At 37.5% G+C, this 27,899-nt stretch overlaps 1 protein-coding gene across 1 annotated transcript; it reads left to right on the top strand.

Annotated features, from left to right (window-relative positions):
* Positions 1-89: 89 nt before the first annotated feature.
* ITM2B (integral membrane protein 2B) lies at positions 90-27,899 on the top strand. Its single transcript, XM_032315036.1, has 6 exons — positions 90-423; positions 21,927-22,055; positions 23,510-23,716; positions 25,331-25,441; positions 26,091-26,241; positions 27,151-27,899. Exons 1-6 carry the CDS (start codon positions 307-309, stop codon positions 27,234-27,236), a joined length of 801 nt encoding a protein of 266 aa, XP_032170927.1. The 5' UTR covers positions 90-306; the 3' UTR covers positions 27,237-27,899.

Genomic DNA, 27,899 nt, shown 5'->3' on the forward strand with positions numbered 1-27,899 from the left:
GGAGCAGAATCTGGCGCGGCGCCCGGCCCCGCCCCTCCCGCCCGCCTCCGGCCCCGCCCCTCCTGTCCTCCCCGCTCCGACCCCGCCCCCGGGGGTGCGAGCGGTCTCCGCCCTCGGCCGGGAGCTGCGAGGCTGCGGGAGCGGTGCTGCAGTAGCCGCCTCAGCCGCCGCGGAGCCGTTCCCCCGTCCTCAGCCGTTGCTGAGCCGCGCCCGGAGCCCGGCCGAGGAGGCTGCAGCCGCAGCCAGGAGCCCGCAGCCCCCGCCTCCAGCCCGCCGCCGCCCCCCGAGGGCGCCCCAGGCCGCGCCATGGTGAAGGTGACGTTCAACTCGGCTCTGGCCCAGAAGGAGGCCAAGAAGGACGAGCCCAAGTGCGGCGAGGAGGCACTCATCATCCCCCCTGATGCCGTCGCGGTGGACTGCAAGGTCCGCGGGCCGGGGAGGTCGGGGGAGTGGGCGGTCGGCCCGGCCGGCAGGGCTGCGCGGGGCCGGGGGCGGCTCTGCGCGCGGAGGAGGCGCGGGCCACGGGCGAGGGTCCCCGGGGGAGCGGGGCTCTGCATCTGGGGCTGCTCCCTTTTCTTGTCCGGCCGCAGCTTCTCCTTTGTAAGAAAGTGCGTGTGCAGGAAGTGGAGCCTAACACGGGATCGGGGGCTTGGGAGGCCTGGAGAGAGAGGGATCGAAGAATTTGGGCCGAGTTCATGGTCGTTGTGCAGTCGGGGGAACGTGCGTGGGGTCTGGACTGGGTTCGTTCCACCCGGAGGCCCGCGGCGACATGCAAAACAACAGAAACAACAACAGAGTTTGGCACTTCCTCCCAGTATAAATAATGTTCCTAAAATGGCTGACATCATTCCAAGCCTAGACCTCTGTTGCTTCCTACTTTCGTTTCTAGGCTGAACAGCACTTGGACTAAGTCCAGCCGCTGTAAGCCTCTTAATTTTAAAAGCGTTTTCTTCGTTACCTCCTTTTCCACGGCCTTTGGGTATTGGCAGGTGAACTTCACATTGGGGTCTGGAGAGGGGGCTGAGGAGCGGTTGAGGGGAGAAAGTGGGGTGAAGATCTGCTCAGAATAGGCTTTGGCTGTTGATGTTTATAATTAAGACAAATATTCCTGGTAAGGATCAGTAATTACTGTGTAGATGCTACTGTAAAACCCACGACTGGCTTTTAAGTTACATAAGCATATTTATGAGGACCCCTTAACACTAAGTGAAACTAAACGGGAGAAACTCGTTCACGTCCTTTACAAAATTTCCTTTATGTTTACAAAATCCCTCTTTTTAGTCCTAATTAAAAATCAGGAGTGGAACTATAACTGTGCCATCTTTGAGCGGATTACAATAATAATGTATTTAGGATATCCAATTGCAATTGTCTGAAGTTAAAAAGGAAAGCCTCGTAGCCTGTTCTCTACGAAATGATCTTTAGGCTGCAAACTTTCAGTCCTGTAAAAATTAACTGTAGAAGTTTATTTATGTTGCTCAACTTCCTTTTTCCTTAGCATTTTTCAGGACCAGTTATCAGTAGGGTAAACTTAGTTTTAATTTCAAAAAATGCAATGATTGTGTGCAGGTGTGAGTAATAAGTGTTTTTTAATGTGATGTAATGAAAATTACCGTTGAAAAATAAGGCACTAATACACTGTCAAAAAATTTGAGATTGTAATGTTAATGGGGACTTGCCTGTGCTTATTTTTTGGAAATGTTCTAGTTAAAAACAAAAACGTCAGGGTTTGATATTTAAATGACTGCCTTGCCTTGAAATACAAACAGGGAACTGATTACCTAAAAGGATTAAGAGTTTTGATACTGCTATTGTTTTCCTGAATCCTTTGCAAACAGTCTTGGTCTTAAAAGAAAATGTTTGGAATGCACAGAGGATAATTAAAGTAGCAAATTATTATCTTAGCTCTATGTTTATCTAACATTCATTGTACCTAAAATAGATTGTCAAGTGCCCTGTCAAAACAATCTTAGATACATTATAGAGATTTTAATCCTAGTATGTATCTCTTAAAAATCCTGTAAATATAATTCCTTCCTTTTAGAAAAAGAGAGGGAGAAAGCATCGATGATGTCACTTCAGAGAGCTTTTCTCTTGATCTGTATTGAAGGAGATTTGGAACAACGGATAAAAGTCAATTAATTTGCTAGGTAGCTGTAAATCTGACTTTAGACTTTTTCTGTCATTCCTGAAACATAACCCCATTTTCAGACTCTCAGAATTTCTCACAGTTTCACCATACTCAAATTTTGTGGTCACAGCTGCTGTGAAAAAGTAACCATTTATAGCTCTGTGCATTTTCTGTTTCTATTTTCTTAGATCCCATATCCAGATAAAAATACTGGAACTAAGCTGTGAGGTCCAGAGTATTCCTTTGTAACAACGCAGCAGTCATGGATGAATAGGCAGATTTTTAAAAAATGACTAATTCTTTTTCTAGCTATAAGCTCAAAGATTTCTTTTCTTCAGTAAGTGACAAAATATTGCTCTACATTAAAAGTAGAATCCTAATAATCAGTCACTTAACGGTAAATGAAGACTTAGCTTAATAACAGACATTGTGAAAGAACTTCTGATCTTTCATCTTGCAGTTCGACTGTGATTACATAATGTGCTCTAGCTCCTTGGGGTGACTTTATGGTAACCACTGAATTTGACTGCTTGGATTCGGCACAGAATCAGCCTTCCTGTTTGCCTGGGGCATATCCTTGCCTGCCTGATTGGTTGAGAGAATCAAGTAAAGCTGGTTATGGACCAGAACTCCTGAAGAAGAAATTTTTAGTACCTTTAAATCCTTCTAGATCACAATATCCAAATGATGTTTGTTTCTCAGGATGTACACTCCATGGCCACCGGCCCTGGTGTCATCTTGAATTCTAGTTTAAAAAAAGGCAGATTCTAGTACCTTAGAATCTACCAAAGAATTCTGGTATCTCTCTGCCACCAAAAATTCTGATCACTCCAGTCAGCTGTCTTATGTAACACACATTCCAGTAATTTAATGTTGCTCCTGTCCCTTGTTATTTCTTTAGCTCTTTTCTTATTACAGGTTGAGAACCCTCTGAAAGCAGTGCCATTGCCCTTTTTTCATTTTGTCTTTCAGTAGCTCTCAACTCCCAACAGACAGGTCTGTTGATCTCAACTAGCTTGCTATTTACTATTCTTTTCCTACATTTTCCCCTTAATTTTTCACCTTCCTCTGCCTGTCCCAACTGACACGAAGCTCAGAGATACAGAAATAGCAAGGAGTATGACCTCTGTTTTTTTGTAACAGGTGAATTTTAAATTATATGTGTGTGTTACGTTACAGGCCGCGGTTCATTGGTGGTTGTGTCTGTAACTTTGATCTTTGGAAGACTGTTATGTATGTGCAAATATCAAAGAAAATACCTAATGAACTCAGTCAGAAGTCCCAGTTTTGTCATTACATAACTGCTTGATCTTGGGCTTAAGTTTTTAGTTTTCCTTATCTGTAAAAATGAGAGGGTCTGTAAGGACTCTTCCAGTTTTCTCTGAAGATGTGAGGATTACATAATTAAATTTGGCAGGAATTAAATTGTTTTGTGAAAAATAACAACCACCTCTTCATCCTAACCAGACCATTCCCTTTCTTCCCCATGTTTAGCATGTTACATTGCTTCTTCGTATTAAGTAGCAGTGGGTCAAAGAGAAAAGAAGTGGACCCAGGGTATTATGTAATAAACCAAATTTTTATTGTGGGTTACCTCACTTTAGAGCAGTAGTTGTTAACACTTCTGTGTGTGTACGTGTAATGCCTAATTGTGAAACACCTTCCCAATATCAGGACTCAGCTTAAATTTGCTTCACAGATACCCCTGCAAACTGTACTGCTGGAAAAATAGTATTGTCCCTCCTTTACCCTGTGTTACAGTTATAGACCTCAAAGGGAGAGAAAAGGAAAGTGCTTGTATAGGAGAGAAGATGGGGCAGGATGGAAGTGGGAGAGAAAAGTGCAAGACGACTAACCCGGTTAAGTTCTGAGTTACCATTACAACATGGCTCTTTGGACCCTAGTTCTTTGCAGTTTCTGGTATTTCCTGTATGCATAAATAGGACTGATGGGTTTGGTAATTGAACTTTTTTGGTGTTGGTGAGTTTTTTTTTTTTTTTCTTTTGGAGGGGTGGTTTCTGGGGATAGGAGAAACAAAATATACATGACGTTTATTGAAGTGTGTTGACCTTTAGAGGAGGAATTTGGGAGCTTGGTTCTTTTTGAAGAAAGTACATATCATTACCTAGTTGTGTAATTTAGTGTTTGTAAGCAGTAGCCAGTAAAAACTTTACAGTCATTACGTTTTAGTTCTTGGTGAGGGTATTGGTAGCTGAAATGTGAGGGTTTCGTACTGGGAGATAAATTAATTGCCCTCCCCCTCCCGTCCCCCCCCCCCCCCCCCGTGGGGGGGCGGTTAGGACGTGACTTGGCAGGACAGGTTCCTGTCCCGTGTCTCGCCCCCCGCCCCAGACATGCCTAGGGTGGGGGGTGCTGCTGCTGCAGAGGGTGGACAAAGGTTGGACGAGGTTGTATATTGCATATTTGGAGGACAAGTTACCTGCCTGGGGCTTCAGTGTCATCTTAAAACATATTTTGTCTGGACTAAACAGAAGCAAGTATGTTATCAGTAAAATCATAAGCCCCTGAGAGGTTGTGGCATTCAGCTCTGCTGTGTAAGAGGTTTAAGTAAGTGAAAATATCTTTTTTACCCAGAAGTATCTCTTAGAACACATGGCACAGGCTTATTTGATTCAGTACTTAACTTAAAAAGTTTTCATTATGTATTACTAAAACTTGACTTGCTTTAAATGTTTGTCGAAAAATGTAATAAGTAGTAATGTAATAAAATGTAATAAGTAGTAAGACGTTTTACTTCTTTAGTTCTGTCATAATTTAAATATCTAGGGTGTGTATTTAAAATGCATTTTCTTTTTCCAAAAGGAAATACTTTCTGAACGCAGTCCAAGTAGCTGGACTGCTTTGCATATCATAGTGTCAGAAGAAAATCTAGAAAACATTTGTCTTTTCAAATACAATATTGATGAATTCATTCTCCTAAACTTTTAGGTAAACTTGGCAATTTTTATTAGAGCTTAGACTGAAGGAGTTAAGTACTTGGTCATCAAAGAGTTTTTTCAGTAATAACTACAGCCTGTTAAAGGATTTGACAGCTTGGAATTTCTCAATGAGGTGGTTTTTATCCAAAGGATGTAGAAAATATTAACACTGGCACTAGTTTTTCAAGAAGCTTGTGTATAAAGTTGTTTTCTGGCGGTCCTGTTTTCTTTGCACAAACCTTGGCAGTGAATGTTTTTATAAGGTAGATGGCTGAAAGTTGGAAATTAGAAACTTTATTGCAGACATGATCTAAGAACATTATTAAAAAATCATTTAATTGTGATTATCCCCTTTAATTGGTATTTATGATACATCTGAAGAGCTTTAAAGACAGCTGTAATATAATTCTCTTTTTATGTGTTACCAACAATTGAATGAACAAAATAATTTTCAACAATTGAAGATTTCTTTAAAACTCTTTAATCAGTTTGAAGGGAAGAAAGAACTTTATGAAGTATTTCTGTAATTTTACCATTTGGGGGGAAAATCAAGTAAGAATGAACATAGACTTTATTCTTAAGTTAGAAGAATTTTAATCTTGAGTTATAGAAATGAAGAAATCATTTTTTATGATAGGGATAGTCTGATTTTTCATTTAATATTTTATCTTTTAGTATTAATATTATTTTCCAGCAGTAATTGTATGTAAATGTGTATATGTATCCAAATAGAAATTAATGTTGAGGTAAAATTTGCCTAATTTATAAATACTGATCATATTTGAGTTAAATATCTAGGGAGCTTATTTGGGAAGTGGACACTAATTATGGTGTTCAATATGCAGTACTCGGAAATTTTGAAATATTTGCATAAACTTGTTGACACAGTTGAATTTCATAATTTAAGAAATTTAAGCTTTGATGGGTTTTTGTATATTTGAAGGTTTGTTTTAATGCCAAAATTATTTTTAAAAATTTGTTTTGCAGAATGTGTTAAGAGTAAAGCTTAAATCTTGAATTGTTTTCACTGCTTTAAATATGATTATCATGTTTAAAATTAAGATTAAAAAACCAGAAAGGTAAGGTGCATTGTTAAGTAATGACTTGGATGCAGCATCCAAAAGAAGACCCAGCTTTAGTGCTGGGAAAAATGATTTCCAGAATCAGTGTGTTTGCATCGCATTTTTTTTTTTAAGATTTTTTTAAGATTGTATTTATTCATTGGACAGAGATGCAGCAAGAGAGGGAACACAAACGGGTTGGGGGGGTATGGGAGAGGAAGAAAGAGGCTTCCTGCTGAGCAGGGAGTCCAATGCGGGGCTAGATCTCAGGACTCTAGGATACTGACCTGAGCCTTCACAACTGAGCAACCCAGGTGCCCCTGTGTGCCTGCATTTCTTAAAATTCATTTTCTCAGCCAGCCTTTGTAGTATTTTTGTTCTGCTATATACACTTCTCTGTCAGTTTTTATCTTTCCATTTATAACTTGCTCCTTCAGTGCATTTTTTTCCTTGCTTTCATCCTAGCGCTAGGACCAACATTTCCCAAGCAAGTCATCAGTGTTAGCCAGGGCAGTGCTAGACAGAGATCACAAACTCAGTGCCTCCTGGGCCCAAGCAGAATTGGTGAAGTTGGGCTTTTTGCCTATTAAACAGTTTAGAATATTCTTCATTTTCATTACAAAAAAAAGGGGCGGGGGTCAAGTGTTGTTTGGTTCTCCAGTCTTTAACGGCAAGCTAGAATCAGGATGATTTTTGACACTTAAGTATTAAGTATTCCCAACTAATTTATATAAGAATTTCAAGCAAGGCAAAAATACTGACAATTTGACGTGGGCCACTTGTTTTAGTCTCCTTTACAGTAGAGAGCCTGGCTGGTAAATGATGGCGCGTGTGTCCAGACGTGGCATGCTGCGTGTTTTTGTATGGCCCATGAGCTAAGAATTATTTTTACATTTTTAAATGCTTGGGGAAGAAAATCAACCAACTTTTCCCTTTTGTTCTAATCAGTAGAGGGGTGTACAGTTCAGGAAGTAATACTGTCTACTTACGGAGAACTCAGACTATGCGCTTAAACTTCAGGGTTTTTAAATCCTATCTCTGCCACTTACTGTGTAATAGGTGAGGTAAGTTACTTGAACTCTCTGCCTCAGTTTCTCCTTCAGCAAAATGGGGAATATGATAATCTGTAAAAAGTTTATCACCATGGCTGGAATAGAGTGAGAATAAGACTCAGAAAACATTAGGGACACATGGATGGCTCAGTCCGTTAAACGGCTGACTCTGGATTTGCGCTCAGGACGTGATCTCAGGGTAGTGAGATCAGGTTTTTGTCAGCTCTGTGTGCTGGCCCTGGAGCCTGCTTAAGATACTCTCTCTCCCTTTATTCCCCCCCCCCCCCCCCAAGTAGAGACATTTGCTGCTGTTATCAGTACTACTGTTACTGTTACTTAAAACTACAACTGTCAAACATGGTTTGGCAGTCCTCAGATTGTTAAACAGCCATGTGATGTGAGACCAAATGTAGTATCTTTCTAGTTTTCCAGTTGGCTTTGATTCAGCTTTGCAGATGTCACTTTTTCAAGTAAACTTACCTTCAGAATTTCTAGAAGGGAAGATTGAAAGATAGAAGTAAAGTTAATGAAGCAGAGCAGTTCTTAAAATTTCTGCCTTTTTTTTTTTTTTTTTTTTAAATAGACCAGTGCCACAAACCTAAAGCCACTTTTCATAGGTTGAGATCCTGCTGTCAAAGGTTAATGTAACCTGCATCTGGTAACTTGGACAAGTCAAGAAACCTCCCCACGACTCAGTTCCCTCATTTGCAAAATAGTCTGGTGGCACCAGCCCTGAAGTGTTGTTGGGATAAAATTCAGAGTGCCTGCTACTTAGAAACTAGTTAAATGTTAAATGTGCTTCCTCTGTCCCCATTTATTGAAGTCCCATTTTTCCCCCTCATCATTCTTGTTTTGGAGTAGTACTTCTGTTACCACTATTGTTTTATCCCTATGTCGCATATCAGTTAGATAACATTATTACTGTTAAATCATCCTCTACAAGGTATCCTGTTGAGGATTTATTTCTCTCTGTAATGTAGAACTCTCAGCGTGCAGTACTTTTATCCATTTTCATTAAAAAGTGGTTATTTCTCCATTACATAAAGGACGTTGAATTTAATTTTGTAAATTTAATTTTGGGTTTTACCAAATAATGCTTAGTTTTAAAAAGCAAATATTCCTGCCCTATCATAGAGGAACTCACTTTTTAAAGATTATAGTATATTTATATATAATACAGTACAGATTTTGAGTGTACAGTTACATAATTTTAAATACATGCACCTGAATAACAACCAAGGGTCAAGATAGACCTATCAACTCAGAAAGTTCTCATGTCCTTTTAGTGCCTGTCCTCTCCCCTAAGAGGCAACCACTAATCTAATTTCTATCTTTGAAGATTAATTTGAGGCAATTGAGTTCAGTCTATCTTCTAGGCTTTCTGTAAAATAAAAAAGAGTGTGGTTTTGGTGAGCGGCATACAGACTGGATTCTGGCTCTGTTGATCTCCTTGCCTGGCATCCTTGTGCCAGTATATTCTGCCTCGCTATATATGGTGATCCTAGCTCCGCATTTCTGTAAAAAAGTGGTTTTCACTTTTTGGACTCAGGACACCTTTGTATTCTTAAAAATTGTTGAGGACCCAAAGAGCTTTTGATTTATGTAGGTTATATCTATTGATAATTACTATATTAGAAATTAAGACTATTAACTAATTTAAAATAGCAATGGTAAGCCTATAACATATTACCATAAATGGCATTATTATGAATACTAAGATTTCCAAATAACCCGAATTTAAGAAGAGTAAGGGTAACACGTTTACATTTTTGTAACACTCTACTGAATAGCTTAATAGAAGACTATTAATAATAGCTGATTCTCACACCAGCTTCTGTGGTCAGCCTGTTGTGCTATCGCACATTCAACTTCTGGGAAAACTTTACACTAGTCAGAGCGTGAGAAAGAAAAAAGCCACTGTCTTAGTTTTATTATGAGAAGGTTTTGACCTTGTGGAACTCTTTTTTTTTTTTTTTAAAGATTTTATTTATTTATTTGACAGAGAGAGAGATCACAAGTAGGCAGAGGCAGGCAGAGAGAGAGGGAGAGATTGGGAAGCAGGCTTCCTGCTGAGCAGGGAGACTGATTTGGGGCTCGATCCCAAGACCCTGGGATCATGACCTGAGCTGAAGGCAGAGGCGTAACCCACTGAGCCACTCAGGTTTCCCGACCTTGTGGAACTCTTAAAAGGGTGTCCCTGGACCACATTTGGAAAACTTAAACTCTATGCACTTTCTTCTGAGCTGCTGTTGTTGGTTTTTGTTTTATTTGTATGTTTTGCAATTTTAGATATCACCTATTGTCTTCCTAATATGGCAAGTGAATATTTAGCTTTTTCTGTATATTAACATATTACACACATATTCTATCTTACGGTGTAGTTACAGTAATTTATGGTTAAATTGTTATTCTGTGCTTTTATTGTAATTGGCAAACATTTATGTCTGAGTAACATAGTATAACCTAATAAAGTTACTAAGTTCTTTCTTACACAAAATTGTTTTATTTTCCCTGGATTTAATAATTGTTTCTTGGACCAGGGATGGTTGCTTAATTTTCTGTGTATTTGTTGCTAATTCATCCTCAGATTTTGACAGCAGTATAATTGCCTTTGGGTATTTACAAATAAGTTACCAAGTTTTGTATTTTTCTTGGCAGTTTTCCGTTTGTCATTCTTCAGTCTCACCATCCACACTGGTTATAATCTAGACATATTACTACCCAGATGCCCAAGAGTAATTATCATCCTGGAATTGAATTGGTTTGTCTTTATCCTGTGTTTTATCTGCAGCTTAATGAATCTGAGAAAACGTATCAGATCAATTCTTCTAAAAAAAACCTTTTACATCTGAGAATCTTTATCCTCACATTTAATTGGTGATTGATTTGGGTATAAAATTCTAGGTTAGCTGTAATTTTCTTTCAGCATTTTGATGGCATTGATTGCTTCATGCCATTCTGAGTCCTGGTTTTTTTGACCAGTTTTTTCCCCCGTCTGTAGAAGCTTAAGATTATTTTCTTTATGCTTCTGGCTCTCGAAATTTTTATTGATGTAGTTTGTTTCAGGTCATTCATTTCCATTCTCTGGCTAAAGATGTATTTATTTGTTTATCCCTTTATTATTAACTTTGTCAAGTTTTCAGGAAGAAAACATGGCCATTTAATTGGAAATCAATCATTGGGCTTCTAACTGTGCTGTCTTAATAGCTTTTTAAAGATTATTGGAATATTTCCTTTTCACATTAAAAATAGACTTGTATAATAGCTATTAATGGAAACCATTATTGTCTGGATTATTACTATTGCACTAGGGTTTTGTTTGTTTGTTTGTTTGTTTGTTTGTTTTTTAATGTTTGTTTCTTTAAGTCATCTCTCCTCCCAGCATGGGGCTTGAACTCATGACCCCAAGATCAGGCGTTCCATGCTTTTCCATCTGAGCCAGCCAGGTGCCCCATATTAGCACTAGTTTCAGGGGCCTATAGGATGGCCTAAAAGACATGAAGCATCATCTTCTGGTCTCCCTCTTTAAATTTAAAAACTGTCTCCGTCATGAGTTAGAGACAACTCGGTCACTACCAACTTTGTGATTTTGCTTTGTGGATTTGCTACTCTACTTCAGTTTCATTTTTGTAATTAATATCTTGACTTTTCTATTTATTTTCAAATGCCTGTATGCTTGTAAGCCTGAGTTATTTTCTTTTGTTGTTTTTGCTTCATGCACATATGATTTTAATATTCTTGTTACTGTCCTTTGTAATTTGATGAAGAGAAAAATCCTATTAATTTGTTTTGAAACTTTTTTTCAAGATTTTATTTATTTATTTGAGAGAGAGAGAGAGAGAATGAGCAAGGAGAGCAGCACAGGGAGGGAGAAGCTGACTCCCCACTGAGCAGAGAGTTTGATCACAAGTGAGCCAAAGGCAGATGCTTAACCAACTAAGCCACCCAGGCACCCCTAACTTTCTAAACATAATAATAACACAGCTGTTGTAATAGTTAATGCATAGTGCTTAGTGTGAGTGTGGCTCAATTCAGGTAAAGTCTTTAGAGAAGAATTTTGTAGAAACTCAGGCTAAATCATTTCTGATTGGATATCAGCATTATCCTATTGTGACATGGTGTCAAGTCATTATTACCAGAGTTAATTTGCATGGTTGAAAAGCCCCATGCTTTTCCTTCTGTATGATGTACATGGAGTGTGAGAGGGTATTCAGGCCTTATGAGTTCTAAGATACTACACAAATAATTTTACTTCTCTGGGCCTCATTATATTTATCTGTAAAACGATGTGTTGCACTAAATGTGCTTTGATGGTCCTTCCATAGTAGATGTTTTCTTTCTGAAAACTATACTGATCACATATTCAGAGGCATGTACCTCATGGCCAGGTGCTATATTAGGAATTTAAAAATTACTAAGCGTCCCAGTCTTCAAGTAGCACCTCGCTGGGAGAGACCAGCTGATTGTGTAGACCAGCTTGATCACAGCTGTCTTAAATGTCACAAGAACACAGCACCCTTGGATCCAAAAGCCAGGGGAGTGGTGAAATAAGGAGCAAGATCCAGTGATTGATTACTGAGTATGTATTGTGCATGTACTTGGTGCTGGGCATAGGTTCAAAGGACTTTTGACGTGTTCGTGATAGACACATACCTCTGATCTCCAGAACTGGAATATTTTGCAGTAGTCCTTTTGTCTAACTTTAAAAATTCTAAACTTGGACAGAAAATACACTTTCCACATTTTAGAATATAATTGGAAGTTTTTATCAAGAGTTCTGCATTTTAAATAGAATTACTCATATTTGAATATAAATGCATAATTATCTTGTTGAATGACATTAAAATCTGGGATATATACAGAAATGATTCTGGAACAAGTTTGCTCCCCCCCCAATCTTGACACTTAATTTTATAATGAATTATAGACAGTAGAACATTCTTACCATACTTCAAGTTTTTGTTTTGTTATACACAGTTGACATTCTTATTAATAACAGTAGGAATTCATAATTCAGCCAGTGCCAGAAGAAACCTGTCTTGACCATTTTTATTGATGTCTGGTAAAGGCTATGATTAACAATAAATAGCACTTGTATATAATACTCTTGACTATCCAATACCTTTAGATCTCACCAATATGAATTTGAAAATCTGGGGCACCTGGCTGGCTTAGTTGGTAGAGCATGGGACTCTCGATCTCAGGGTTCTGAGTTAAGCCCCACATTGGGTATGGAGCCTGTTACAAAAAAAAAGAAGAAATTCTCCTGAAACAGAAAGTTCTCTTTAGTGTAGATTGAATAAACACCTTGAAGAATATTGGCTATCTTTAAAATATGTATAAAAAAGAATAGAGAATGTTTAAGGTGTTCCTATATTACCATTGTGCTTTGTGTTAGATACTCTTCTTGTCCTTAATATAAAGCAATGAAGTGGGGCGCCTGGGTGGCTCAGTGGGTTAAAGCTTCTGCCTTCGGCTCGGGTCACGATCTCAGGGTCCTGGGTTCGAGACTCGCATCACTCTCTGCTCAGCAGGGAGCCTGCTTCCCCCCCCCCCGCCCCGCGCCTGCCTCTGCCTACTTTTGATCTCTGTCAAATAAATAAATAAAAATCTTAAAAAAAAAAAAGTGATGAAGTCGTGATCCAGCACTAAAAGCATTTATAGCTATTTTTTTTTTTTAAGTTCTGACCTATATATATATATTTTTTAACCTAGGCCTGTGCCAATTTTATATACTGCCAATAATTTGGTTCGGGTTTAAATTTTTCAGAATAGTTATATTATGCAATAGCTTAAAAATTTCTTTTTGTTTATTACAGCTTTTTTTCAGAATAGTTATATTATGCAATAGCTTAATTTCTTTTTGTTTACTGCAGTTTATTGCTTTTTGTTTATTGCAGGGTTTGTTCACAAAAAAGGACATTAATGAAGAACCTGTTTTGTAGACATTGTATTTTGTATTGATTTCTCACTTTTCATTTATTATTATTTTAAGTTATCTCTATACCTGAGGCTTGAAGCTACAACCCCAAGATCAAGATTCACACGCCTCACCAACTGCGCCAGCCAGGCACCCCAGTTTCTTACTTTTTAAACCTCTTTTTAGCCCTAGTACAAGTTAATGCAGTAACTTTATTATCCATATAATGCCAAGCACTTGGAAACTGCTTCCTTTTTGTGTGCTAGACACAACATTTGTCATGTGGACTTTTCTCACCATAGAGGAGATAGTAGCGATCTTAATTTGAAAAGTAAAATGAGAAAGCATAATTCAGATACTGATTTAAATGAACAAGACAAAATGTCAACAAATATTTGATGTCTATAGAGGTTAGCATTTTAGCCATAGATTTTGTGTTTTTACATAAAATATGTATTTGATAATCAATGCTATTAATACTGAAGGGATCGCTGGGTCATGTCTTTTCGATGCCTCCATACTTGGGAAAGAAAACTCATGTACAAGTCAGGTGGACAGAACATGTACCAGCAGTAAATGGATGGCACTGGTATTCTACACAATAGTAATCTGTTGGGGTCATCACCTACATAGCTTTTGTGGTTCTAAGAGTATAGTTGGGAAAGAATTTTGGAAAAATTTTAAATAGATCTTAATTGATAACCAAGGTTTGTTCATTTGTTACTTTAAAATTCTTACTGGAATAGGAAATGATTTAATTTCCCCCTCCCATACTGTCAGTCTTTTTCCAGTTGGCCTTTTCAGGATTTTGTTGTCGATGACTTTTTATTGGCTTCAGCCCCAGTGGAGACTTGTTTCAGCTTCACCTTTCTCAGCTAAATCAGGTGGTGGTGGGATAATAATGACTATTAATCTACTGATCACTTACTGTTTCCTGTGTACCAAACAATGATCTAAATGTTTCCTCATTTAATCCCTGCAACAACCCTGTGAGGAGGTGCTACTGTTAATCCATGTTTAAGATGACATAATTGAGATAGAGAAGTTAAAAACTTGTCCAGCTTTCCCATCCTCCCAAATTCTGACATTTTTTGTCTGCTGTTTTCAGTTTTGTCTTCACCTATCTTTTCTAGCTTCTTTAGTATCATTTACTTGAGTCTTAGGAAAAAACTGTCCTGTTGCTTGTAAATTGGGGAAGGGGAGAATCATTTGATTTTACTTGAGTATTATTTACATACTGAAAATTCAGCCCTTTTAGGTATATTGTTGTGTTAATTTTGGCAAATGTAGTTGTGTGATCATCACAGTCAAGATGTAGAATATTTTCCTCACTCCAAAGTGGTTTTTTTTTTTTTTAAAGATTTTATTTATTTATTTGACTGAGATAGAGAGGACAAGTAGGCAGAGTGGCAGATAGGGGGAGAGGGAGAAGCATGCTCCCTGCTGGGCACGAGGCTTGATGCAGGGCTTGATCCCAGTATCCTGGGATCATGACCTGATCTGAAAGCAGATGCTTAACCGACTGAGCCACCCAGGTGCCCCAGAGTGTTCTTTTTGATACCACTTAGTAGTTCTGGCTGTCACTCCATCCCTGTTTTGTCTTTCTGTCATTTGCCTTTCCTGGAATATAGACTGTATTACAACCAACTGGCTTTCTGTCATTCTCTAGCTGTTTTTATGTTTTCTGGGAACTGGGAGTTGTCTGGAGAAGGTCTTGGATTCCTGTAGCTCTTGGCCCACAGTTTTCTCTGGGCTTGCCCAGTTCTACATCTTCTCTGTTACACTTTTGGCTTGCTTATGCCGTTCATACTCAGATTCAAAGTTCGTAAGAGAATTCGCCTGCTGTGTCATTTAAAGCATTAAGGTTTTTTATTCAGAACATTAATCCAGTCTGAAGCTCAGAAGTCAGAATCCTTTATACCAGGAATGTTTTAGACTAGTTGTTTTATAAAGTAGGTTCTCAGATGGACGTATATACCCAGTCATAGCAGGACTTAATTCAAAACTAGGCAACACAGTAGCCAGTAACTTGGTATGTTTGGTCTTCATCTAGGGAGAAAAATTAGGAGGAGTTGAGAAACCAGGAAATTCATGTGTAAAAATTTGAGTCATAAGATTTTTTTAAATGTTGGCAGCTAATTCTGTATTTTGGAAAATAGTGTATAGGCCAGATACATCCATGGGCAGCTGGCCTGTGCATCTCCAGGTTTATTCATATTAATCAAGTGTATTTTTTTAATAAAGATTTTTATTTTTGTCAGGGGGAGAGAGGTAAGCAGAGAGAGAAGCAGGGTTCCTGCTGAGCAGGGAGCCCAATGTGGGACTTGATTCTAGGACCCTGGGATCATGACCTGAGCCAAAAGCAGACACTTAACCGACTGAGCCACCCAGGCATTCCTACCAAATGTGTTTTAAAAATGTCATTGTTTCTTGGATACATGTACATGTTTCTGAGCCTGGGTGGCTCAGATGGTTAAGCATCTGCCTTCATCTCGGGTCATAATCCCAGGGTGCTGGGATCGAGTCCCATATCGGGTGCCCTGCTTCTTGGGGAGCTTTCTTCTCCCTCTACCTCTGCCTCTGTCTGCCTCTCTCTCTCTCTCTCTCTCTCTGTGTCTCTCATGAATAAATAAATAAAATCTTTTTAAAAAAAGTTCATGTTTCTAAATCTATTTCTGAAGGTTCAGTAGTTCATGCTGCTTTGAGTTGAATAAATTGTATTGATTCTTTTCTCTGTTTCTGTCTGGTTTCTATACTTAAAATATTTTCATACCATCTCTGTCCGCCCCTCCCTGCTTCCCTCTCTTCCTTCTTCCTCTTTCTTTTTTTCTTCATTGGTAAGATTTTTAACCCTTAGAGATGTTTTCCTTTTTAATATTCTGGTTCCTAAGGCTTTGTGATTGCATTTGCCATAATAATTGCATAATAGGGTATCTGAGAGCTTTGGAAAAAATGTGTCTTCATTCATCCTATAAAGAAGGCTCAAAGAGAAGTGCCTGAGGATGTACAGTGATTTGTTAGTATAGGAACAGAATCAAATTATATGAAAACCCTTGTGTTTTGTCTGAGTTAAGCTGATAATGGAAGCAACATTTACGGAAATCTCTTAGGGAGCTGACTGAGGTGACCTAATTCTTAACTAATTGAAGTACCAGAACAGAATTTATCCTTCATTTTGCTTGAAATATAATTGGTTAAGTAATCTTACTTTATCATGTGATGAGAAGATTTATTTAAACCAGAAATTAGGGGGCGCCTGGGTGGCTCAGTGGGTTAAGCCGCTGCCTTCGGCTCAGGTCATGATCTCAGGGTCCTGGGATCGAGTCCCGCATCGGGCTCTCTGCTCAGCAGGGAGCCTGCTTCCTCCTCTCTCTCTGCCTGCCTCTCTGCCTACTTGTGTTCTCTGTCAAATAAATAAATAAAATCTAAAAAAAAAAAAAAAAAAAAACAGAAATTAGTACAACGAGAGAGCAAGAATGCTTCCAAAAACTGTGTCTTTCCATACTGCTGTAGAGGGCTGATTATAGGCCAGCGTGTGCTTCAGTGTCTTCATTTATAAACTGGGGTAAAAACTTGAGGTTTTAGGAAGATTAATGAGATGATAATTGTGCAGCACCTGTGGGAGCTCTTCTACCTTCTCAGCATAATTTAAGGTGTACCAGTTCTGTTGGCAGTACAAGGGGAGGAAATGTCTCTGACTTGTTCTAAATTAGGCCAGGTAAACTCATATACCTTGTTCGTGAGTGATTTTCCTTTTTTTTTTTTTTTTGGTTGATTTTAAATTATGAAATAATCCAAGCATACAAAGCCAGAGAATTTATAGTACCATTTGATATGTTTTTAAAGTCTTAAATATATACTGGTAATATCCAGCTTGCCTTTTTTTTTTCTTTTGTAATTTGGGATTGTGTTTCTGCGCTCTTAAAACCAACTATGGTAGTTGATTTCATTTTAATTATTATTATATGAACCTGTAATACTTTATTCTCCACTTGATGGACATGTAGGTTATTTTTAATTTTTTCCGTATTGGCCATTCAGCAGTAATCATTATTGGATCTTTTTCTTTATGTACACATATAAAACTTTATCGAGGGCCACGTTCCTAGAAATGAAATTGCTGGGTCATGGAGGGGTGTGTGTGTGTGTGTGTGTTGAACTTTATTAAATATTGCCAAATTGTTCTCTGAGCAGTTGTACCAACTCCTGCCAACTATATGAAAGTTCTCAATTCCCATTGCGCCGTACTTTCCCTAGCACTTGGTGTTGTTAATTTTCTCTTTTTGCCTGCTATGTAATAACTCACTTGATCCCCCCCCCCACTTCCTACATTAAAATATAATTTACATGCAATAAAATTCATCCATTCCCTGTATATGACCTGATTGAATTTATGGTAATAACAAAGTTGTATATCCCCCACCATCAAGATATGAAACATTTCCATTATCTTCAAAAAATTTCCTTATATGTCTTCAGTCTCTCCCTCACCATTTCTTGGCCATGACAACCACTGAACTACTTTTTTGTCACTACATTTGCCTTTTCTGGAATTTGATAAAAATAGAATCATGCAATAAGTAATCTTTTATGTTGGATTTGTTTCACTTAGCATATTTTTGATTCAGTATGAATATACCACAGTTATCCATTCACCATTTAGTGGATACTTTTGTTGTTTCTAGTTTGGGGCTATTATGAATAATGATGGTATGACTAATACATAAATCTTTGAGTCAGTTGATTTTTAATTACCGGTTTTCAATCTTGCTGAACTTCAATTAGTTTGAATTTTACCTCCTCAGATTTTCTAGACAGTGATATCATTTACACATAATGATAGTTTTGAATTCTTTTTTGTAATCTTTATATCTGTTCTTGTGCTTCTCAGTTGTATACTAGCTAGGATTTCTAATACAATGTTGGATGGAAACAAAGAATCAGTTTTAGTGGGCAACCCTCATAATTCCTGACTTGAAAGGTTAATGGTATTAAGTCAGAAGTTTCACCATTAAGTATGAGGTTTACTATGGGTTTTTGATCATTATTAGCCTTAGTCATGTTAAAGAGTTTCACCTCTTTCCAGGTTGCAAAGACATTTTATTATGAATGGGAGTTCGGAGTTTGTCAAATGGATTTTCGACATATATTGAGATGGTCATGGGGCTTTTCTTCTTAAATCTTGCGTATGTGGCCTTTTAAACTTGAAGCTTACTCTTTCTGGAGTTAATCATTTAAAATACACTTTTTTTTTTTTTAAAGATTTTATTTATTTATTTGACAGATCACAAGTAGGGAGAGAGAGGAGGAAGCAGGCCCCGTGCTAAGCAGAGAGCCCCAGGTGGGGTTGGGTCCCAGGACCCTGAGATCATGACCTGAGCTGAAGGCAGAGACTTTAACCCACTGAGCCACCCAGGTTCCCTTAAAATACACTTTTAGTAAATCACTTAGATTAAAAACTTTTCTGTTCTCAATATATTTTAATGCTTTCTCCATGACTCAGATTGTAATATGGTATGCCCTTCATCTGTCATGAATAATGTTAATTTTGACTGCGAATTACTTAAGATGTGAGCCATGCCTTATTACATTTGTTTTTCCCACAGGATCTTAACAGTATATTGCAAATAACAGGTCCTTAATAAATGTCGAACTGTACTAAGTACTTAGGGCTGCTGTTCTTTGCTAAATAGCCACTATCTGTCTTGTGTCATGAAGTCTTAACGTTGATCCCAACCCTCACTATCACACTGGCTGTGGTTGTAACTTCATGCATCATTAAAAAAATAAATAACCCAAGCTTTAAAAACAGATCTAAATTTCATTCACTCATCAGATATTTGTAGAGTGCCAACCAAGTACTAAACTTAGCTTGGAGCTAACAGTAATGCAAAATGAATATGAATGGATAGTCACAAGAACCTTACAGCCTGGTCGGTAGAAGATGTGTATATGAATTATTCTAATGCAAGGTAGGAAATGATCACTAAAAAATAAGAGGGGAAAAAAAGAGATTAGATAGATTTTGAAGACCCAGTAGCTCTTTTAGGAAGTACATGATTACGGTGCATGAACTTGGGTTTATAATGTGGTTATTTGAAGACTTAGTTTCTGATTCTTAAACCATGGTTCATATTGTTGAAGTGCTGAACAGATGACTTGTGGATAGTGAAGCATTTGTCCTTGTCCAGAAATGTGAGTTTTGAATGAACATGAGAATTCAAACTCCAGAGCATGGTATGTAAAGGCCCTTTGTGATCCGCCCTAGTTAACTTCTCCATTCTTAGCTTCTTGTATCCTCCCCACATATTGGACATGCCAGCCATAGCACATGTGTCCCTTGGAGATGTCATGCATTCTGGTTCCATGGTTTTATTCATTCTTTGCCTTCAATATAATGCCCTTTAACTCTATGTTCTCTGTGGGTAATGAGCATTTGTCCTTCAGCATTCCATTCTAGTATTTTCTCCTCTAGGAGATGCACTCCAAACACTGTCGCCTTTTCTGTGCTCTGCCTTCTTCTGTTAGAGTCCATATCGTGTTTACGTTCTCTTTGTGTATTTATTTCCCAGGCTGATCCGAATGATCTCTTTCTTGGCAGGGGCTGTATACCAGTGCCTAGCACAGCTCTTGGCACATAGTAGACATTTATAATTTGTTCTTGAAATTTGCTGACCAATTAAAAATGATACACTAGAGGAGCCTGGGTGGCTCAGTCATTAAGCGTCTGCCTTTGGCCTGGGTTGGAGCCCTGCATTGGGCTCCCTGCTCAGCAGGAAGCTCCTTCTCCCTCTCCTACTCCCCTCCTTGTGTTCCCCTCACTCACTGTCTCTCTCTCTCTGTCAAATAAATAAAATCTTTTTTTTTTTTTTTTTAAAGATATATTAAAAGGCCTGGAAACTTGTCATCAGTTTGACAGTTGGGGCTGTATATATATATATATTTTTTATAAGTGTCTGCCCATGGTCTTTGGATATTCATTTATGTGTTGCTAGAGAAGGAGTCTGCCAAACAGGGTGGGTGTTGTACGCACATTTGACTGTCTCAGCAGCTGATACCAAATGTTTGGAAATGGCTGTTTCCATCTGTCATCTCCACCCCCCCCTGCCTCCACCCTAAAATTAATAATGCTAGGAACTGTTTCTTATCTCCTTAGGTATTTATATCACACAAGGGCTCAAGCAAAATACTAGACTTTATCATTCAAGTTTCATATTACCTTATGACTCCAGGGAATTCTTACAACTTTCTGTTTACAGATGGAATATGTTACGTGATTTGATAAATTATTCTAGGCTTATTCTTTTTACATACTACTTTGTAGTACACTTGTCTTAAGTACATATACTAACAGCAGAGTGTTAATGCTCTCAGAGTGTCTGATCCAAGCCTCAAGTTAAAAGGCATTTGTTCCACAGTGTTACATTCTGTGTTTAAAACCTCAGTTTAACCTATTTGTACACTGTCTAGCCCTGAGGTGTTCTTGGCTGTTTGGGACAGATGGGATTGGACTTTTCCTTAGTAGTATCAAGTTGAAATTCCTTACCTTAGCATTGAAAATACAACTTTTAGCTTTCATTCACTCTTTCTTTCTTATTTTTCTTTGGATTTGGAGCTTTCATTCTTTCTTAACTGTATTCTTGTTTCAGCCATATCCAAAACTGTTCAATCAAAAACTGTTGATAACAGTTTTTCTTCCTTTTTTCTTATATCCTGTTTATCTGTAAAGGTGTGGATCAAGTCTACATTCTCCCTTAATACAGCCTACATTGATTTTTCTAAGCAAAGATCAGAGTCCTGTGCTCGAGAGGCTATACATACATACTACTAACGAGAACATCTTCTATTACATTGTTTTCAGGTCAATTAGAGCCTTTCCCCGGCTGTCTGTACAATATATCTTGAGCCATGAGTTTGATGACGTGAGCAGCTAATCTCAATTGTCAGCTCTTTGACATGAACCTGGGTCCAAATCCGAAATTAGCCATAAATTTGAAGTGACAGAGTGACTGAGTTAGAAGGGCAACGGGAGTATTTAAAGGCCTGAACATTGTGACCCCATTTGACATTCTGAGGCTAAATTATTTCTTTGAGTGGGTCCAAATCAAAATTCTAACTAACTGCATGTCTCTTGACTTAATAACTTTTTTTTTTTTTCTGTTCACTCTTTTCCTTATTTTTCTACTGCTTCTATCTTAAAAATGAAGACCTCTGTCAAACTAGATTTGTTTTTTAGGGTAGGGCAGGAAAACTAATAAGATTATTTTAAGACTCCAGTGGTTCAGAGAATTTGTTTCATACTAGTTGTTCTGTCCCTTAATTTCCTGTTACTTTTTCTTGTGTATTGTTAGGAGTGGTTTGATACCTGCTATGAAATATACGAACTACCTGTAGCAGGCTAATACATAATTTTATAATATACTACACAGTAAGGTTGTATATATAAGGCTCAGCACCGTAATATTGCATGACAGAGTTGGGTTGTAGCCTTTTCTGAATTTTTAAATGTTAGAAGATATTTTAGTCACCAAAGTTGTGCACAGAAATTAGGAATTATGCAGTATGTTACCACTCGGGAGGTATGAGTAGCAAAGGTGTTGAGAGAAGGCAGAACTCTCCTAAGAGACTGATGGCTGTGGTGAGTCCTGGCACCACCACCTAGTAATTCCTGGGCTGATTTTGTTACGATATCTGAGTCCATTGGTCTTCTTACCTTTGTTTATAAAATGATCATCCTTTTCAGTCTTCTTTGAATCCTGACCCTTCTGTGATTCTGACTGGAGATAACGATACTGACCATTGTTGGTCTTTTTCATATTTTAGGACCCAGATGAAGTGGTACCAGTTGGCCAGAGAAGAGCCTGGTGCTGGTGCATGTGCTTTGGACTAGCATTTATGCTTGCAGGTGTCATTCTGGGAGGAGCATACCTGTACAAATACTTCGCACTTCAAGTAAGTGGAAAAATGCTAAGAAGGACTTTCTGCCTTTCCTTCATGCATATTAGAAAGTAGGTCCAAATTTGTTCTAAGCCTGTATTTTTTGTCTGTGGCCTTTGGCCAGGGTGGTAGTCCTGTTTTAAAGTCCTGTTTTAAAAATCTGAACATAAGTTTGCTGAGCCTGTTGGGCAGTCACTAAAAGCAGAATGATGTTATTTTGAAATGTTGCTAAGAGGACAGATACTGGATGATTTTTCAAAATTGGCTAGTCTTTGTTTTCCTACTGTAGTAGCTAAGATACACTGTGATTATTTGCCTGTTGAGTAAATACATCAGATAACATCAAAATGTTGTCATATTCATGGATTCTAACTTGGTAGCCGGTTTGGACTTGCCTACAGTTTGACTTTACTCCTGGATACCGGGCGCATTGGCACCACGTCTCTCTGCCTCTTTCCCAGCCATTGATTTTTCTTCAAGGATTGTATAACTTCAGCAGTGATATTGAAGTGATTTGGGATGAACGTTGATAACTCAGAGTGTTTAATAGAAATCCTTAATCTTAGTGGGTTAAGACAGATACTTCTAATGATAATCATGATTTATGATCTCTGTTTTGTGATATATTTCTCTTAACAAAAAGTTAGTAGGGTTTTTTTTTTAAACATTTTAAAATTTGAAGAAACCATTGACAGAGATTTTACTAAAATAATGAAACATTCTTCCAGAGGAAATGTATACATTTCATGCCCATTTGCATGTTGATAGACATTACTGAAATACTAGTTATCTTTTTTAATGCAGTTTTTAACAGGAAATGTATTTGATATAGAAAAAAACAATTTGTAATTCCACCACTCAGAAACACTTTTGCCTTAACGTTTTGTTATATACTCGTAGCCTTCACGTATACTTTTTAAAAAAAAGTCTTTATAATGATTACTGTAATCTGATATTTTCCACTTAAATGTAATTTATTTTAAGGAGAAAAATCACAACTACTTGTAGTCCTGTAAAAATTACAGAAAAACTATCCCTTTTTTGGCCAGTAAGAGAAAAATCATTTAATCAGTGACTCACATCAAAAAGTCTTACAAGTATACTCTTTCAGAAAAAAAACATTTGTTTAAAATAAAGTAATGCCTACAGGTAGAAGTAGGCCTATGTATTTCTTCACATTTACTTGTCACCAGATGATTAATTGCTTTAAATTCTGTTTTTGTCAACTGCAAAAAGTAGAGGAAAAAATCAGCTGTTTTCTCTTTCTGAAACCACTTTTTTTTCTTTACAATACTTCAGAACCCCATCTTAAAGGATATGTTAGCTCTGTAATTATACTGTCTGACTTGTCATCTGAAAGAGTTTGCAAGCAAAATGCTATTTAGATAGCGGTGGCAGCTTAAGTAATGCTTACATTTAAAAACCTGTCTCCCACTGAATTGCTGAAATAGTGTTTGAACTCTCTATAGCCCGATGACGTGTACTACTGTGGAATAAAGTATATCAAAGATGATGTCATCTTAAACGAGCCTTCTGCAGATGCCCCAGCTGCTCGCTACCAGACAATTGAGGAAAATATTAAGATCTTTGAGGAAGATGAGGTTGAATTCATCAGTGTGCCTGTCCCAGAATTTGCAGACAGTGATCCTGCCAACATTGTTCATGACTTTAACAAGGTGAGCCAGGTGCCTGGAACTGTTCAGGGGAAAAAAAAAGGGGGGCAGGTTTCTAAACTGATGCTCTTTACAGTTTTTATTTCAGTATTTGCTGATTTCCTTTATTTAGAGCTGGCTTGTTATTCAAAGAAAAAATGGACTTGGGTTTCTTCTGCCTCATAAGATATAAACTGTCCAACATCTGATGTTGAGCCCAACTCTGGCTGCTGCTCTTCTGCTAGTAAATTGCTACTATTTCCTATCCACCCTGTTTTCTTAGCCAAGGGGAGATTCATGGTCCCATTTCTTTTTTCTTTTTTTTTTTTTTTTTTAAGATTTTATTTATTTATTTGTTACAGATAGATCTCAAGTAGGCAGAGAGGCAGGCAGAGAGAGGAAGGGCAGCAGGCTCCCTGCTGAGCAGAGACACACCCTCCCCCCAATTCAGGGCTGGATCTCAGGACTCTGGGATCATGACCTGAGCCGAAGGCAGAGGCTTTAACCCACTGAGCCACCCAGGCGCCCCCATGGTCCCATTTCTATGTAGCATTTTCAGAAATTAGTAACTTTAGTTCTGTATCATTTTCTAAATCAGTTTTTAAGTTCTCATTCTATATTTCCCCTAGTGTTGAATATTGTTATGCAATGCACAAAAGATGAGGTGAGAAAACAGTGAATATCCCAAATTCTCCACCTAGTTCCAAAATTTTACCATATTAATTTTCTTTTTCTCATATTTGATACTTGAACTCTTGTCTCTTCTATATAATTCTATATCGCTATCACATCTAAGAAAATGAATATAATATAATATTATTTAATATCTAGTTGATATTTAAATTTCCCCAGTAATTTTTGTCCCAGGAATGTTTTGTTTTCTTAAACCAGGATTCTGAAATTCAGAAGTTTACATATTTTCTGTGAATTTTGCATCTGTATATAAGTTTGCCAGTTTAAACACTCAGGAGACATAGTTACTGAAGTTAGCTTTGCAAATATTTAATGCCTCATAAATACATATGATAAATGTTTATAAATTAAAAAAATACATACTTCAAAATAATAAGCCTGTCCAAAACAATAGTAAATAACTAATACTGAGCCCTTAGAAATCTGAGTGTTTACATGATTTGATATAACTCATTTTAATCCTCAAAACTGTCCTATGGGACAATCTTTCTGAACCATAAGAACACAGAAAAACCACTTAATTAACTATTATTTCAGTTTCTCTAAGGATGGTGGTAATTAGTACCATTCTAAATGCATTGGGTAGAAGTTAATTTTTACATGTAACAGATGGATACTTTGGAAGGTGTTAGGGCTTAAAAGTGAGAGAAGTGACTGTATCTCTTAACCAGGTGATAGGCTGTTTGCAGTTAATTTTAATAGTTTATTGTTAATCATTTATAGAACAAACTCTTGATAAGAATTTTGTTTACTAGTAGCAATAATTTTTTCCTCTCATTACTACCTTCTGTTCCTATCCTACCAAGTACTTCATTTGTTGAAATGCAAGTGATTTATATGTCCTAAAGCCAGCCCATTTTAATGATAATAAATTATTCTTAAAACTCCAGGTGCTGCCTGTGCTACAGATACTAATCTAATGAAAATGAATCTTTCTCTTTGCAGAAACTCACAGCCTATTTAGATCTTAATCTGGATAAGTGCTATGTGATTCCACTGAACACTTCCATTGTTATGCCACCGAGAAACCTGCTGGAGTTACTTATTAACATAAAGGTAGAAGGTGTTCAGATATATTTTTTTTAAGTTTTTATTTATTTATTTGGCAGAGAGAGAGAGAGAGAGAGAGTGCACAAGTGACAGGCGGAGGGACGGGGAGAGGGAGAAAGAGGCTTCCCCCTGAGCAGAGAGCCTAATGTGGGGCTCAATCCTAGGACCCTGGGATCATGACCTGAGCTGAAGGCAGATGCTAACAGACTGAGCCACCCAAGTGCCCCTGTTCAAATGTTCAAATACTTCTTATGAATAATGCTGTTATAGGATCTTAGAATTTCCAGTTGAGATAATAGCCCTATAAGTGCCCATCTCACCAGAGGCATAGCTAAGAGCTTTATAAAGAGGAATTAAGACTCACGATTTTGGGGTTTTTCCTTTTATTATTTTATATTTTGAAATAAAATAACAATCTCTTAAATTATTATCTGAGTTTTCCCAATGGGCCTGATAATAAATAGTAGGCTTTCAAGAAATAAGATCTGTGTTGCAAACTATTCAACTCATGGACAGTGTGTAAATAGACAGGCATGACTGTACTGCAGTAAAACTTCATTCATGAAAACAGATGGTGGGCAGTAGTTTGCCAATCTCTATTCTATACCTTTCCTGTATCCTCTGAGTATTCATGTAATATTTCTTCCAAATGTAGGCTGGAACCTATTTGCCTCAGTCCTATCTGATTCATGAACACATGGTTATCACTGATCGCATTGAAAACATCGATCACCTGGGTTTCTTTATTTACCGACTGTGCCATGACAAGGAAACTTACAAACTGCAACGCAGAGAAACCATCAGAGGTAATACTTTTCACTGTTAAAGTCCTGGCAGAAAAGTTTGTCGTTTCACTTCACTGTGTCAAACCAGATTTAGATGTAAGCCAGTGTATTGTTATCAATATGTTTGCCAGGAATGAGAAAGTAAAAGTATTTTGTCATTATATGGTATTTCTAGATTTCCAGAGAATCCTCTGAATTCTGAATCCACTTTTTTCACGTAGAGAGAACTAGGTGTATGTGAAGTGTCAATGCCTTGAGATGCTGTTACCTCACTTTCCATGTGGTCACCCAGCCCAACCTTCCATCCCACCACCTTGGTTCATTGACACTGGGCAAGAGTTGTTCTTGTCCAGAGGTCTCTGGAGAAGCTCTGAAGCTATGTGCTCAGGGACCTGGATTCTAAACGTGAACTTTTGGATCACGTTGAAGATAGTCACAGTCAGGTTAATTACATGGGAAATTGGCTGAAGAATTAAGAGCATTGACACAAGTAATGTAGTTTTGCCAGATCATTTAACCTTTTTTTTTTTTTAACCTGAACAACAAGAATAATAGTATCTCCCCATTTCCTTTCATTTCCTTTATAGTTGATGATTTTTTTTAAAGCCAGATTTACGCATATGATGAAATTCACCCTCTTCAGTGTGCAGTTCTGAGTTTCAACAGATTCCTACCACAGTCAAGATACAGAATATTTCCGTACCTTTGAGGTCATAAATTTACATATGGCATTATTATTGGTTGCTAAGATCTATTAAGATACTTAGTTTAGACAAGAGAGGAAAATTACTTTCTCCAGGGCTAAAAAATCAAACTACAGAAATTCATCGAATCTAGAGTAAAATATTTTTATATGTATAAATAATGTAACTGATAAGTATGAATTACTTAAAGAACCGGAAATTTAAAAAATTTTTCCCTCCCCAACAGGTATTCAGAAACGTGAAGTCAGCAATTGTGTTACAATTCGGCATTTTGAAAACAAATTTGCTGTGGAAACTGTAATTTGTCCTTGAATAGTCAAGAAAAACATTAATGGGAGAAAAACTTAATATCGCAGCATAACCCCCCACCCTTTGTATTTTGTGCAGTGATTATTTTTTAAGATCTTTCATGTAAGTAGCAAACAGGGCTTCACTATCTTTTCATCTCATTAATTCAATTAAAACCATAACCTTTTAAAAATCTTTCCTTCTTTCCAAGTGTGGTGTCTTTTATCTTAAATTAGTAGTTGTATGAAGTCATAGATAATACTACACTTCACCATAGATCTTATGTGTTAGGAAGAATTTAAATTTCTTTGAATCATTTATCCAGACTTTTGTGTTTGAATTAATGCATTTTCCAGAGGAGGGGTTATCTAAAGAATAATCATATATATGCATACGTAAAAATGGACCACAGTGACTTATTCGTAGTTGTTAGCTGCCCTGCTGCTTAGTTTGTTAGAGCATTTGAGCACACATTTTAATTTTCCTCTAATTAAAATGTGCAGTATTTTCAGTGTCATATTTAACTATTTAGAGTATGATTTTCACCTTGATGTTTTAATATCCTAGACATCTGCTGTAATAATATTTTAGAAAATGTTTGGAATTTAAGAAATAACTTGTGTTACTAATTTGTATAACCCATATCTGTGCAATGGAATATAAATATCACAAAGTTGTTTGACTAAA

The sequence above is a fragment of the Mustela erminea genome, chromosome 15 (genome assembly GCF_009829155.1).
Source record: "Mustela erminea isolate mMusErm1 chromosome 15, mMusErm1.Pri, whole genome shotgun sequence".
Classification (NCBI taxonomy): domain Eukaryota; kingdom Metazoa; phylum Chordata; class Mammalia; order Carnivora; family Mustelidae; genus Mustela; species Mustela erminea.

Coding starts and splice junctions, on each gene's coding strand:
- ITM2B (XM_032315036.1), top strand. CDS start 307: ATGGTGAAGGTGACGTTCAACTCGGCTCTGGCCCAGAAGGAGGCCAAG. Junction 424..21,926: donor CCGTCGCGGTGGACTGCAAG/GTCCGCGGGCCG, acceptor TTCATATTTTAG/GACCCAGATGAAGTGGTACC. Junction 22,056..23,509: donor ACAAATACTTCGCACTTCAA/GTAAGTGGAAAA, acceptor AACTCTCTATAG/CCCGATGACGTGTACTACTG.